The sequence below is a fragment of the Podospora pseudopauciseta genome (genome assembly GCF_035222475.1).
Source record: "Podospora pseudopauciseta strain CBS 411.78 chromosome 5 map unlocalized CBS411.78m_5.2, whole genome shotgun sequence".
NCBI classification, from domain to species: Eukaryota; Fungi; Ascomycota; class Sordariomycetes; order Sordariales; family Podosporaceae; genus Podospora; species Podospora pseudopauciseta.
The window spans coordinates 2,528,269-2,541,560 of NW_026946666.1; the positions used below are offsets into that span (position 1 = coordinate 2,528,269).

General features: G+C 52.6%; 5 protein-coding genes across 5 annotated transcripts; 4 read left to right on the forward strand and 1 right to left on the reverse strand.

Moving 5' to 3' along the window:
- Window positions 1-579: 579 nt before the first annotated feature.
- Window positions 580-1,333, forward strand: QC763_511908 (uncharacterized protein; the record flags this gene model as incomplete). The annotated part of the gene is made up of 2 exons (XM_062913751.1): window positions 580-1,209; window positions 1,292-1,333. 2 exons carry the CDS (start codon window positions 580-582, stop codon window positions 1,331-1,333), a joined length of 672 nt encoding a protein of 223 aa, XP_062764532.1.
- Window positions 1,334-3,819: 2,486 nt separating this feature from the next.
- Window positions 3,820-4,819, forward strand: wsc1 (Protein SLG1; the record flags this gene model as incomplete). Its single annotated transcript, XM_062913752.1, has 3 exons — window positions 3,820-4,195; window positions 4,260-4,747; window positions 4,805-4,819. 3 exons carry the CDS (start codon window positions 3,820-3,822, stop codon window positions 4,817-4,819), a joined length of 879 nt encoding a protein of 292 aa, XP_062764533.1.
- A 2,052-nt stretch (window positions 4,820-6,871) lies between these two features.
- On the forward strand, window positions 6,872-7,921 carry QC763_511920 (uncharacterized protein; the record flags this gene model as incomplete). The annotated part of the gene is made up of 2 exons (XM_062913753.1): window positions 6,872-7,269; window positions 7,324-7,921. The coding sequence occupies 2 exons, from the start codon at window positions 6,872-6,874 to the stop codon at window positions 7,919-7,921; spliced, it is 996 nt and encodes a 331-aa protein (XP_062764534.1).
- A 683-nt stretch (window positions 7,922-8,604) lies between these two features.
- Window positions 8,605-9,471, forward strand: QC763_511930 (uncharacterized protein; the record flags this gene model as incomplete). The annotated part of the gene is made up of 2 exons (XM_062913754.1): window positions 8,605-8,815; window positions 8,878-9,471. The coding sequence occupies 2 exons, from the start codon at window positions 8,605-8,607 to the stop codon at window positions 9,174-9,176; spliced, it is 510 nt and encodes a 169-aa protein (XP_062764535.1). The 3' UTR covers window positions 9,177-9,471.
- A 312-nt stretch (window positions 9,472-9,783) lies between these two features.
- NUP37 (Nucleoporin Nup37) lies at window positions 9,784-12,647 on the reverse strand. Its single transcript, XM_062913755.1, has 3 exons — window positions 12,429-12,647; window positions 10,098-12,359; window positions 9,784-10,046 (listed from the first exon to the last, which is right to left on the reverse strand). Exons 1-2 carry the CDS (start codon window positions 12,476-12,478, stop codon window positions 10,136-10,138), a joined length of 2,274 nt encoding a protein of 757 aa, XP_062764536.1. The 5' UTR covers window positions 12,479-12,647; the 3' UTR covers window positions 9,784-10,046; window positions 10,098-10,135.
- Window positions 12,648-13,292: the final 645 nt, after the last annotated feature.

Below are 13,292 nucleotides of genomic sequence, written 5' to 3' on the forward strand. Positions count from 1 at the left end.
GTAACGCGTATCTCGTCTTCGCCATACGTCCGGCGATGGAGCGACTTATAATCCCTTGTTCCGTCGTTGCGCTCTCTTTCATACATGAGTATTGCTAAAACCCCCAGTGTGCATCTATACTTACTCCTCTGAAGTGGCAACTAGAAATAGTGGTAGACGCAGATACGGTGATCGATTCTGATGACGAGCGTGTTGATAAGGCCAAGACCCAGCTTCGAACCTGATGCAGGGGGCTGGTGGAGGTGTTGATTGTTCACCTGGGTGCTTCAGCACGGAGCACTTGGGGTCTAGGTACTGGTATCAGTTACCCGTCACGGATGCTACTGCATCAAACCTATTTTTTACACAGAACAGTCTCGGAGTATTTCCAGGAGGCTGTGGTTCAAGATGTTCTGCTCAAAGGCGGAGTGACGAGGGATACCACTCATGACGCCATTTCGCAGATGCTCCTCGCCGAATTCTGCCACTGCGGCCCTCTCTCCCGTATATGTCACCGTGGCTGGATGAAACAGCTGCTCCTTCTTCGACACAAACATTCTTTGGACGGTCCGCCGTTTGTGTTCTTGGAACGCCTGCGAAATGTGGTTTATCCTTGCCGAACAGAGGGAAAAGCAGCACCTGGAGCTGGATCCCAACAAGGACCACGATTCGTCTCAAAATCGAGGCGAGATAATTGACATTGGAACCATCGCAATGAGCGAAGTGCCAGTCATGCTGTGGTGGAGTGACAAAGTAAAACTCTGGGGACCGTTTTTCACAGCGATCCGGTGCGGGGAGTATGAGTATCCCACTTGGAAGCTGCAGACTGACCACAACTTCAATCCCGATCTATTAAGTATCGCCGCAACAGTTTACCTCGCCGTTGGCGCCAGCCATGTGAGCCCTCCACGCTATGGGAAGGTGACTGGGCTTGATCCAACCGATCAGCAGCATTGCGACTTTTTGGAACAAATCCTTATGAAATATCGGATACAGCTTTTCAACAAGACGACATTTGTGCCCAGGCCCACATACACAAATCCGTGGAAGAGGAAATTTCGAGACGAGCGTTCAACTAATACGGTCACACCCGAAGATTGCCTGACTATCTGGGAGCATTATATCATGTGGCAGTTCGGAGGAACGATTTCTGACCATGTGTCAACACTATCCGATAAAGACTCTGATTCTTATCAGCAAAGAAGGCGCGAGGAAGCTTTCTGTCGCTGTGTAAGTATTGCACGCACAGTTGAAACTTGTACGTCGTCTTAGCCGGGCCTGTTAACATGGGATCAAGGGGCACTTCTCACAGCTCTGGTTGCTTCCTTTCTCGAAGGAAGGAAGCGGCACTTGAATGACACGAATAGGATCTACGCTAAGAGATGATAGCTGGGACTGGGGATGATAAAAGCTGGGATTAGGGCTATGCGAGCTCGGTTTAATGACAATAAGTTTGGATTAACGACAGTACAAGCCTGGGTTGGAATGATATAAGCTTGGATACCTAGCCTGGGGATGGTAGCTATCTGGGAAGCCCTTGGTCACACCAAAATCACCATCAACTGAACAAAGTCCATATCTAGATATCACACAAGCACATAGGATAGGTCCACGAAGCTCCAGTACGATAGAAACATGTATCTGATCAATAGGGGGGCCCAACCACCTCACTGGACGCAGGTACAAGGCACGTGTTGCGGCGTGACATGCACGGAGCGAGGGAGCCGGAGTCGGGAGGATTACAAGGCGTGTGTGATGGTAGTGTTTGCGTGTCGCGGAACCAGCTGTCCAGAAAGCAGTGGCTGTCATGCAATGTATAGGTTGTTGATAATCCTCGCGTATCGGCGGGTGGGAGGCAGATCGAATGCTACTTTGGGAAGAGACGCGAAGCGCGGAGGGAGACGTTGAGCAGTTGAGCCGAGGCGCGCGCTTCTTTAATTCTTGACAGCTTGACGCGAAGAAATCCAGACGACAAGAGGCATTTGCGATTGACGGCATTATCGGAATTTCATGTCAATGATGAGAAGCCGGAAAAGGGAGAGAGCGTTTGGGTTGGTCTGGAAGCATTTGTTTGTGGAGCATGTGGAAGAGGGCTGTGCAGCAAACGGCAGGGCTTGCAATTTCGGGTTTATGCAGCCACCCCGGCGTGTTTCTTTAATTTTTATTTCTTTGAAATGCCTTGCCCTCCGTCCCCGTTTGTTGTTGTTGTTGTCGTTGTTATGCGGGTGGAGACATGTTCGTATTCAGCGGTTCCGTGTCTACAATTTATTTATTAACCCCAAATCGCCTGACAGCCGACAGTAACGGTACGACAAAAACAACAACCAACCGCCAATGAAGTTGCAGCGCCAGCAGAGAAGCAGAAGTGATCAGCTCAGGTCAAGACAGACAGACTCACTCGAGGGTGGAGAGGGAGAGGGGGTGGGAAACTGAATGCACAAAAATGAAAACGGCTGGCGGCGTGCTTTGGACCGAACCCCGTGTTTCTTGTTTCAAGTTGGACTCCCCGGCCCCGCCGCCACCAGATGCCCAGCGCCCAGCGCCCAGCCTAGAGGCTATCGCCAGTTTGCCGATGTATTTTTTTTTTTTTTTTTTTTTTTGACATTTTGGAGCATTATCCCCATTGACTCCATCGACAACAGGGCACGGGGACCGCTATCGTTCAAATTGTCTATCCAGTGTCCAAAAATACACCAATTATCCCAGCATGACAGGTATGAGGGCGGAGGAAAACCGTTTGAATGGCCGGCGCCGCCGTGAACACGAATGCAGATGCTGGGAACGTGGCAGGGTGACACACAGTGTGTGCATAATTTGCCAGGGTTGGTATCGTGGGAGTTGGGACGATGCTCAGATGACAGATGCTGATAGAGCAAAGGCTTAGGAGTCAGACGGCAGCAGTAACATGGGATGCGATTCTGCTAACGGCACATCAGGGCCGCGACCTTACAGTGATCGGCGGAAGAGAGCCGGGCCCCTGAAATTTGTTCTCCTCTGCCAACGCGCTTCCATTGGCCCACTGGGCCGTGCGGGTGCCCCGTCGCGCTAGGCTCGGTTGGGACGACACCTGGGGGAAGCGACGACTGGCGAGGAGGGTGCCCCTGCAGGGCAGCACAGAAGCACAGCGACGAGCCCCCAGCATCCCGAGGTCCCAGTGCAATTTCGTTTTCGCTTGCATCCTTCCCCCTGGCTCTCTCCCTCCCTCGCCCAGTCGCCCAGTTTCTCCATCTGCAACAAAACCACTGTCACTCCTTATCTCGTAATAACCAAAGTCGCTCATTTTCAACCCATTTGTGTGTAGTGTACCTACCTTCTCCTCGATCTTCGATTCTTCATCAAACCATACATCGAACATCGACAACAGCATCGACGACGACGACAACACGCCTACACCCAGTCCGAGACGAAGGCGATGCGCGCTTACCAGTAGTCCGTCCACCGAAACAGGGAGACGAGAACCTCCAACGCAACCACCGAACCATCTTTGCCCGATCCCACCCGATCGCGACCACTCGTTTACAACACCACTTCGCTTCACCTTTCTGTCCATTTTTCATCGCTCTTTGGCATCCCAGCGCCCGTTTTGAAAAGGTTCTGTGAACCTGTGGCCGATACCCAACACACGCAACAAAAAAGAGAAAGAGAATAAGAAGAAGAAGCGAACTGGCCCACGCCGCCATCGTTGAAGTGGACCTACCCAGTCACCTGAGCAAGATAGCAGCCGCCGAAGCAATTGACAGTGCAGAGTACCTAGGGTAGGACCATTCGGGCACCTTGGACACCGCGAACCGTCGCCGCGACACCTCCATCTTTGACCTCGTCACCTTCCCACAACCCAAGATGAAGTCGATAGCCATCTTCGCCGCGGCGCTGCTCGCTGTCGCCGAGGCCTTTCCAGAAAAGCAGATGGCGGCCCGCCAGACCACCCCCAAAATTCCTGTTGCAGTACAAAAGCCGATCGAAGACGCCAGACTGAACGCGCAGACAAACCAAGGATGCTTCAAATCAGCTGGCAATAACATGACGTTTGTTACAGTCATTCAGTACAACTCAATCGGAGAGTGTGCTTTGAAAACTTGCGTTCCAAAAGGATTCACGGCCGCTGCCACCACGGGCGGCAACCAGTGCTGGTGTGGTTACAAGTACCCGCCCGAGGATGATTTGGTTGACAACAAGAAATGCGACGTTGGCTGCACTGGCTTTGGCGAAGAGGCCTGTAAGTTTGCCGGCTCCGATGTGCTGTGGGAAAGACGACAACATGCTAACACGATGATGTGCAGGCGGCGGAAAGAATTATTTCTCGGTGTACAACACAGGACTGACATTAGATGTGGATTTTGCCGAAGATAGCGGACCGACGGGAGAGAAACATAAGACAAGCACAACTTCGACAACAGCCGCGCCAACCCAGGTGGTCACGCTGCCTCCAAGCGTCGTCACGCAAACACAAGCACCAGTCGAAGAGGAGGAGAAGAAGGGCGGCAAGAACGTGGCCGGCATCGTTGCCGGTGTGGTGGTTGGTGTGATCGCCGCCGTGGGTCTTGCCACGGGCGCGTACCTCTACCTCCGCCGCAAGAGGAACAAGGAGATTGAAGAGGAGCATCGTCGCAACGCTGCCGTGAGCGCCTTTATTGGCCAACCCCCCGGAAGCAGCCGCGGCAGTGGCATTTCCGGCGCCGACTCCCGCATGGACCCAGTCATGGCCCAGAGGAGGATGAGTGACGGCAGTATCGCCGACAACGAAGATTACTCCAGGAAGATCCTTCGCGTAGGTTTTGACTCTGCTCAAGGCCCAAGATGGTACCGCTCACTAACAACTCAACAGGTCACCAATGCATGATCAATTTTCCGGCTATCGACCAAAGTGATGACGACAAACGAACTCGCCTGTATTTTAACCTTTGAACATCTGCATAATATCGGCGTATCAGGAGGGGATATCTGCCGCAATCTTGTTTACCATTTCGGAACCCACATCGAATATCACGCGAGCGAGCGAGCGAGCAAACAGCATGAGCGGGCGTTATCCGACTTGAAGGAATATTTTTGCGTTGTAAGGTTTGAGCAAAAGTGACCGAATCCCGCAGTTGGGGTATCTCGGTCGCTCCTATCTTTGCTCAACACCATTGCATGAATGCTTGGTCTATCCTCTCCTTTTTCTGCTACTTTTTTGTTTTCTTTTACGTCCAGCTCTCCTGCTACACAAAAATCCGGTGGACCCCGGCCTTGTTTCTCTCTCTCTATCTCTCTCTGTCTCTCAGACAGGAGGGGTGGGAAGAAAGAAACAAAAATTGGGAGGGGGAGTTGATAAAGCTCCGGTCGGTCATTTTTTTTTATTTTACTAGCTGTCAATTTTTTTTTTTTGGTGTGTTATGGGAATTGGGATGGGATATTGAAAGAAGACCCTACCTTTGTTTGGGGAGGAAGAGGGAAGGAGTAGGGGGAAAGAGAGAAATATAAAGGAAATATTTACATATCTATCATCTCCGATGACGTACTTACACCTACGTATCCTATCCTATTTACCTTGTCTATCTATACCTGACTATTACTCTGGCTTTTTGCTTTGGTGTTTGTTGGTTGGGTCGGAGAAGGGGGAAGAGTCATCGTTCTGCATGATTTCTGCTTTTGATGATTGAGTTTGGGTGGTGGTTTGTGTTTGCGTGCTTTTGTTGATGCTTTTGACAGTTCCATTCTATATGCTCGTATGCCCACTCACTTTGGCGTGTTTAATTTTATATCAAGCTCAAAACATCATTAGCTTAAGGTACGATGAGTGAGGTTGAGACATTGGCCTCTCAACCTACTCTCCTTTTTTACTTGGCTTAACCATGGTTAATTTCTGACTACTTGCAGTTTTTTTGACAAGAATGACAGAATTATATCTATCCAAAACGCAAAATATCTGTTTACGCAATCTACAAGAAAAAAAAACCCGACTGCAGAGATGATACCCTTAAGCAACAGAGAGGTGAAGTTGAGGTCTAAAATCCCGTGATATGCAGTGTTCACGTTATTTGCCAGGTCATCCCTGGGCGAATCAGAAAAGGGGATTGAGAGCAAAATAGGGGACCGACCGACCATCATTGAACTTGTTTGGGATGGGATGGAGGGAGGGAGGATAATGTGCTGCTATGTAACCGGATGTTTGAGGATCGTTCTGTTTTTCCAGGAAAAAGGCACCAAGACAAAAAAGAGGCAGCTCGGATGTGTGTATGTTGTTTCGAAACGAGACGGGTTGTGAGAGAGAGCGGGCGGGCGGGGGGAATTGTGGTGATCTTTTGCTTTTTGGGTGTTTGTGAAACGGGGTTGTTTTCAGGGGTTGGGACGAGCGGGAGGGGGAAAGACGTGGGAGGCTGAGAAAATTTCATGCCGATTGACTGGCATGTGGTTGAGGGGCTGGATACCGAGAGCTTTTGAACTGAGTCAACTGGTAAACATCTTGGTTGTTCCAACAAATATACGCGAGAAAGCAGTCAAAGATTCGAACCGTTTTGATGTCCGTTTCGAGGTGGTTGACGCAACGGAGGATGAGTAGCTGTTTACCGAGCCAGAGAAGGAGCAATGGAAGCGCACTCCACTGGCATCGGCAACTTCACCACTGTTTATACACCAGCCAGTGATGAGCTATTCGACATGCCCGAAGTCTTCACAAAGCAATAATTCCAACATTGAGACGATACAGTATTCGCCAGTATTGAGGTTCTGCTCTCTTCAAATATTCGCTGCATCCTCTTTTCGGTTGTGCCAATACCACTGCCGACGCTACCCGCCCGCCCAAAACTCGACGTCATTCCCGCGGCCATAGCTCCCCATCTCACCCGCTAGAAACTTTCACCTTCTCACCACCATCACCACCGGCCAAGCCCAAACCATCATCACAACCACAACAATGGCCCCCGGTCTCACCCCCCTCCGCCTCCTCCCCCGGCTGGCCCAAAGAGCCTTCTACTCCACAGAAGCGCCCGGCCCCCTCCTCAGAATAACCGACATCCCGGCCCCCTCGACCGGCCACATCCGCATCCTCGAGCTCAACCGCCCCTCCGCCCGCAACGCCATCTCCCGCGCCCTGCTCGACTCCCTCCGCTCCGAGATCGAGGACGTCCACGAGCAATATGACCCCGCGACCGGCGAGGAACTCCCAACCCCTCAATGGAAAAAGAGATTCGGGGGCGTGGCGGGGGAGGACGAGAAAGGTCCCACGCGGGCGTTGGTGATTGCCAGTGCGGTTGATGCTAGTTTTTGCGCGGGGGCGGATCTAAAGGAGAGGAGGGGGTTTACGCAGGAGGAGTAAGTATTGCGATATGAGGGAGGGGATGGGAGGGGGGGCTAATATGGAAATAGGACTGCCGCTTTTTTGTTGAATCTCAGGAGTACCCTGACTTCGCTGTCGAATCTGCCTATTCCTACTATTTCGGCCATCTCGTCGCTGGCGCTTGGGGGAGGGTTGGAGTTGGCTTTGTCGACGCACTTCAGGGTCATGACGTCGAATGCTGTGGTTGGGTTGCCTGAGACGAGGTTGGGGATTATTCCTGGTGCTGGAGGGACTTACCGTCTTCCTGCTCTGATCGGTATCAACAGGGCGAGGGATTTAATCCTTACTGGGAGGAGGGTTTCCGCTCCGGAGGCGTATTTCCTTGGGCTGGCGGATAGGTTGGTCGAGGTGCAGCCCGAAAAGGAGTGGGAGGGTTTGCAGGAGAAGGAGAGGGATGGGAAGGTGCTGGACTTGGCGAGGAGGACTGCGTTGAGTGAGGCGGTGAGGTTGGCGACGGAGATTAGCGAGGGAGGGCCGATTGCGATCAGGGCGGGGTTGAAGGCGGTTGGGGAGCCGATGGAGGCGGTGGAGAATGATATGTATTTGAGGGTGGTGAATACTGAGGATAAGTATGAGGCGTTGAGGGCGTTTGGGGAGAAGAGGAAGCCTGTGTTTAAGGGGAGGTAAATGTACTAGCTGATGAGTATATAATTTTGGCCGGCAAAGGAAGTAGAGGTTGAGGATGGGATAAAACCGTCATTACAAGGCCGACATGTGGTCTGGCCGGAACAGCCTGTGATGTTGTGTTGATTGGGTTTGACTTTTGGAACGGCCTCGTCCGGCTGTGGCGTGACTAGCTATTTTCTCCACGATCGACCGTCATCGGTTGACTGGGTGTCTCAAAATCTATCTTGGATACTAAAGCTGCAATTGTTTGTTTCTTTTCCTCGACCACAGTCTTCCAATATATGTAACATTAGAGATCTAGACCCTTGAAATGGCCTCAAGCCCCATTGTCTAATCGCAGCCTCCCCCAGCCCAACACAAGCACATGCCATTAGAATTTCTCTTTATCTCTAGCCTGCAGCCAAACGGCAAGAGTGACACGGCAGATCGGGGCTGAAACTTCTCCCAAGCTCCCCCACCAAAACGTCATCTGGGAGCTCTTCCGTGGACCACCAACGAAAGTATGACATCATCACCTGCTTCCAACGCCTGCCTTTATAACAACCACCACCATCACACAGACATGTGTTCATCCTATTTCTTTTTCATTCAGTACTGCAAACACACAGACAAACCTCCATTTCTGTCAATTTACTCGGCCGAAAACTATCGCAACTACTACAAACACCTAAACAAAAGTCAAAATGTCTTTCCTCACCGAAGCCACAACCCGTCGCCTGGCCACCCTCTCCACCCAGGCCATCCGCTCCACAACTGTCACCACTACCGCGCCCAGAGCCGCTTTTTCGAGCAGCGTTACGCTGCAAAAGACGGTTGCTGATACGACGAAGGATACGCTCAAGACGGTGGACAGGACCGTGAGCGATAAGTTGGTTGATGCCATTGATATTGGGTGTACGTCTCCCACCCATTTTTCCTCCCCCGTTCCCAACTGACATGTGGTTTTCCTACCCTAGCAACCGTCGCCTCCAAAGTAAAGGAAGTAGCCGAAGACGTCACCGGCCAAAAGAACACCGGCGCTGCTGCCGATCTCAAGGGGCAAGCCGCCGGTATGGCCAAGAATGTGAGCGGTCAAGCCCAGGGCAAGGCTAATGAGCTGGCGGGCAAGGCTCAGAAGATGGGGGGTCAGGCGCAGGGAAAGGCGCAGGAGTTGGGCGGACAGGCGCAGGGCAAGGCGAGCGAGGTTGCGGGCAAGGCCAAGGGGGCGGCTTATGAGGCTGAGGGGAAGGCTAGGGGGGCTGCGGGTGAGTTGTAATGAAGAATTGGTGATACCCGGTTGAGAAGGCAAGATGGGGGCGGATGTGTATGATGAGTAACGAGTTTTTTTCTTTTAAAAGTTCCGAGCAAGGGCATGCATCAAATGGAAAGTGGGTTCATTCTTCACTTCGGTCAAACATATCGTGATAACTCCTCACGGCACCAGCCGTGTCACTTCAGGCACATATCAAGAACGGCAACATCGACGCAAAGCAAGTAAATGTACCAGCATCTTAAACCCCTTAGTCAGGTAGAGCAGACAACAACCCAGGCAAAAGCCCAGATCATCATCATGCCCAACCAAGGCAAAACACTCTGAACGAATGCATCGTAATAGATGCCAGCGGACCAAAAAACCTCAAGACCCGAACCTTACTGCCCCTCGCCATCGTGTGGGAAGGATCTAGTAGGCCAGGCAAATCCGTCTTTAGCTTCTCGGCCAACAGTTGCTCTACCGCTCGGAATACAGAGCTGGATCAAGGATGGGTCTCGCCTTGTGCTCCACCAAGCCGTGCGGAATTTGGGTAGGGGTGGTAACTGAGAATAGAAACAGGGGAGGAGAAACACAAAGAGAGAGAAAAAGGAACAATAAAAAAAAAAAAGAGGGCAAACATTTCATTCTGTCTTGATGATCAAAATCGATGCTGCCTCGCTGATTGGGTATCCTACATTCTTCTTCTTCCCTCTCTCTCAGTACAATAAAATCGTTTCAAAGGTCCGTTATCAATATTTGGTTCCCTGGGCAAACGACACCCGACGCCGGGGTTCGCCCCGTCTCACTCCCTCCTCGAGAGACTGCTTCGCAGATCGCTTCGCTGACAGCAGAAACAAGGGGGACTCGTTGTCTGATTCTTCCGCGCATTGGGCCCTACACACACTTGTTAGATCAAACCATTGTGAACAGAGACAAAAAAAATACCACTCCTTCGCCCCCATCCTCCTCATCGAAAAAGGCTTCTAACCCTCCTCGAAAAAGACCCTCTTCGTCGACCGCTCCCTCTCATCCTCCATCTGCTCCAGCTCCCTGTCAATCTCCATAATGTCCATCATCTCCTCCTCAATGTTCCTGTTGATCGCCTCTTGCTCGTCATCAGGCTGATCAGCTGCAAAGTTCAGATCGTTAATAAACCGGAGCCCAATCGTCTGGCTCGCACCCTGAGAAGGAACAGCCGGGGCTTCAACCGACGGGAACAAGCTATCGCCCCCTCTTGGTTGATCCTGGGAAAATAGCCCACCGGCTGCTGCGGGTCGACGGACAGACCGGAGCAAGGCCGCATTTTCAGATGCTGGTCGGTGGGCTATGCTGAGGTTGAAAGCGACGCTGTTGGGTTTCTCAGGCCTGGGATAGGCGAGAATGGCCTTGGCTGGCTCGAGATCTGTGCGGCCGCCAACCTTCTTACGAGCTCCTAGAAGACGGCTGGTGAAAGAGGGAGCATCCTCGCTTTCGTGAACAAACACTACGCGGCTCTCGCCTTGAATGAGCACCTCAACCGGGAGACTAGCCTCGACCGGGGGGGTGCCGTTTTCGGACGCGGAAGAGTTGTTGGCAGTGACAGGCTTGGGGATGGCAGCGGCTCCTGTGCAGCGCTCTCCGAGGAGACCAGCACCAAGATCCGTCAGACGGGCCATGCGTGTGAGCTGGGTGCCACTCCAGAGGTTGCCGCCACCAGCAGCTTTTCGCAGCTGCGAGTCCCAGAATTTGGCAACGTTTGGAACAACCGAGACAAGTGGGTCAGAGCCTCCAAGCCAGAGAAGCGCCGTTTCATCGCCTGTTGCTGTTCCCTTGGCGGGTGACAAGTGAGTGACGGTGATGCCTCCCCGTACACAAACGAGCTTCTCGGGGCCTCCATTGGCGGACGCAAGAGCTTCACGTCGTGTGTGAGGCGTCATGGGAACAAACTCGCGAGATGACCCAGTAGCGGCTGGTGACTTTTGGGTGGCGGGGTTTTTCAAGGGGCTGGTGCCCTCCAGGTGGCCTGTCACGCTAAAGTTGGTGATGGCAGAACCGCGAAGGCCGGCGCTGGCTTTGCTGAACAGACCACCCGAACCAGCACTGGTGGCCGTTGGGCTCGCGTCCTCAATATCCCAGATGCCCCATTGCCCATCTGCAAGCAAGGTCAAAACAGCGCGTCCGTGAGCGATCCACTCGGCAGCTACGATTGGTTTCCGGGAAGTCGACATGGTTGCGCTGCGGGTGAAGGGGGGATAGAGCGAGAGCAGCCACGAGCCCTGGATCGGGAAGGGACCTTCAGAGGCATCCTCGAGTGGAAGCGCCGGTGTCGAATAGTCGTAGAGACGCACGGCATGTGTCGAGGAGACGGTCAACAGCTGGGTAAGCTGGGTAGGATTAAAAGAGATGCTGGAAAGTGGTGATGGGAGGTATTCTGTTTGGAACGGCTCCAGCCGACTGATGACACCAGGCTTGGCATCCAGGGGCACGTTCCAGAAGCGAAGAGTGCCACTTGCTTCTCGGGAGTGGGCTGCGACGATAACGCGAGAAGATTGTCTTGTCTGTGACTGTGTTGTCGTGGGCTCTACCGATCTGCTTCTCGATGCAGCCGTGGACTTGGCCAATGTCATGGCGACTCCTTCACATGGCCGGCTCTGGCCCCCCAACAGCGTCAATGTCTCTCCCCACACGCCCTTTCCTGCATTCGCTGCCAGCAGGCTTTCCCGTAGCTCAGGTCGCGCCTTGCTCTCGTTGGATGGTGGCGTCAGAGGCAAAGTAATCAGGTAGACCTCGCTCGTGGCGCAAGTCACAGCGAAGATGATCTTTTGTTTGAGAATGTCGGCACCATTCCAGGCTGCCTCGGCGGACGTGGTGTTTGGCATTGGCAGAACAGCAATTTTGAGGACTGCGGTGCCAAAGGCGAGATCCAATGTCTGTATGATTTCGGCGAGGGGGGGGGTCGCCGTCGAGGTCGGGCTGTCTTCGAACTCGGGCTTGTCGACAAAAGGAGGGGGAACATCTTCTTCGTCGGAATCGGTAATCATGATGGCATTGGAGGTAGAACCGTTACTCTTCTCTTTTGATTTGTTCTCGGTCTGGGGTTTGAGCCTTCGACCGCCGCGCCAAACGACGGTGACGCCATTCTCGTGGCCGTAGAGCAGGATTGTGGCTCCCTGAGGTGACTGGACTGGGTATGTCTTGACATGGTGTATTCTGCGACCTAGTGTATATCTGAGTGCCAGTAGTTAACATGTAGATCAAAAGAAACATGGTGTGAGCTAGCAAGATGGGGAGTCACACGTGTATTGGGTGTTCTGCGGCGTGCGCCGAGTTCTGGGAGTTGATTGCATGTCGTCAAGCGACGAGAGTGGAAACGGGAGGTCGGGAGTCGATGACGGGTTGTGATTTTAGATAGAATCTTGAATGGGTATGCCTAGCTTGGTGAGATTCGGAGACTGATCGATCCTTTCGTCGTGGACCGTAGTTGGGTTGTTTGTTTGTGTTTTGCTGAACTGCGATGTTAAGCTCTGGGATAAATTTCGCCGCGCTCCAATGGCTGCCGACGCGAAGGAGCTTGGACCACCTCGCGGCGCTGAGACCCCATGTAAAGCTCAGACCCCACTTTCAACCACACCCCTCTTCGCCCAAAGCCTCTCAACTAACTTTGAAGGCCTCAACTCACTAACACTCAGCCCGCCATGTATCACATTCTACGCAGCTTTGTTCAAAGTTAACTGAACGATGGCCGTCTCCCCACGACCTAATCTCGAAGTGTGAAAAACTTACCGTGGTAGGCAAATTATAAAGAACCCAATCTAAAAAATGAAAACTTCTTCACGCTTCCCAGCACCACCTTGAACTCTCTGCAACAGCCTTGCAATGACGACAAGCATATTCACCATGCCAACCTTCGAGGGCCTCCCTGACAAAGTCCATCAGGCAATCTTGGACACCATCGACTGCCCAAAATGCCTCAACAACCTGATATCGGCCTCACCAAGTTCTCTACCTGTTCTTCAACTCCACCGCCGCGCGACACTTTGGCGCCTTGCCCAGAGGGCTATACCCGTTCCTATTCATGAGAAGCTGCAGAAGATCCACCATCTGGATGTCGACATTCTGTTGATTGAGAAGCTGCTCAAGATCTTTCGACGGTCTCTTGTT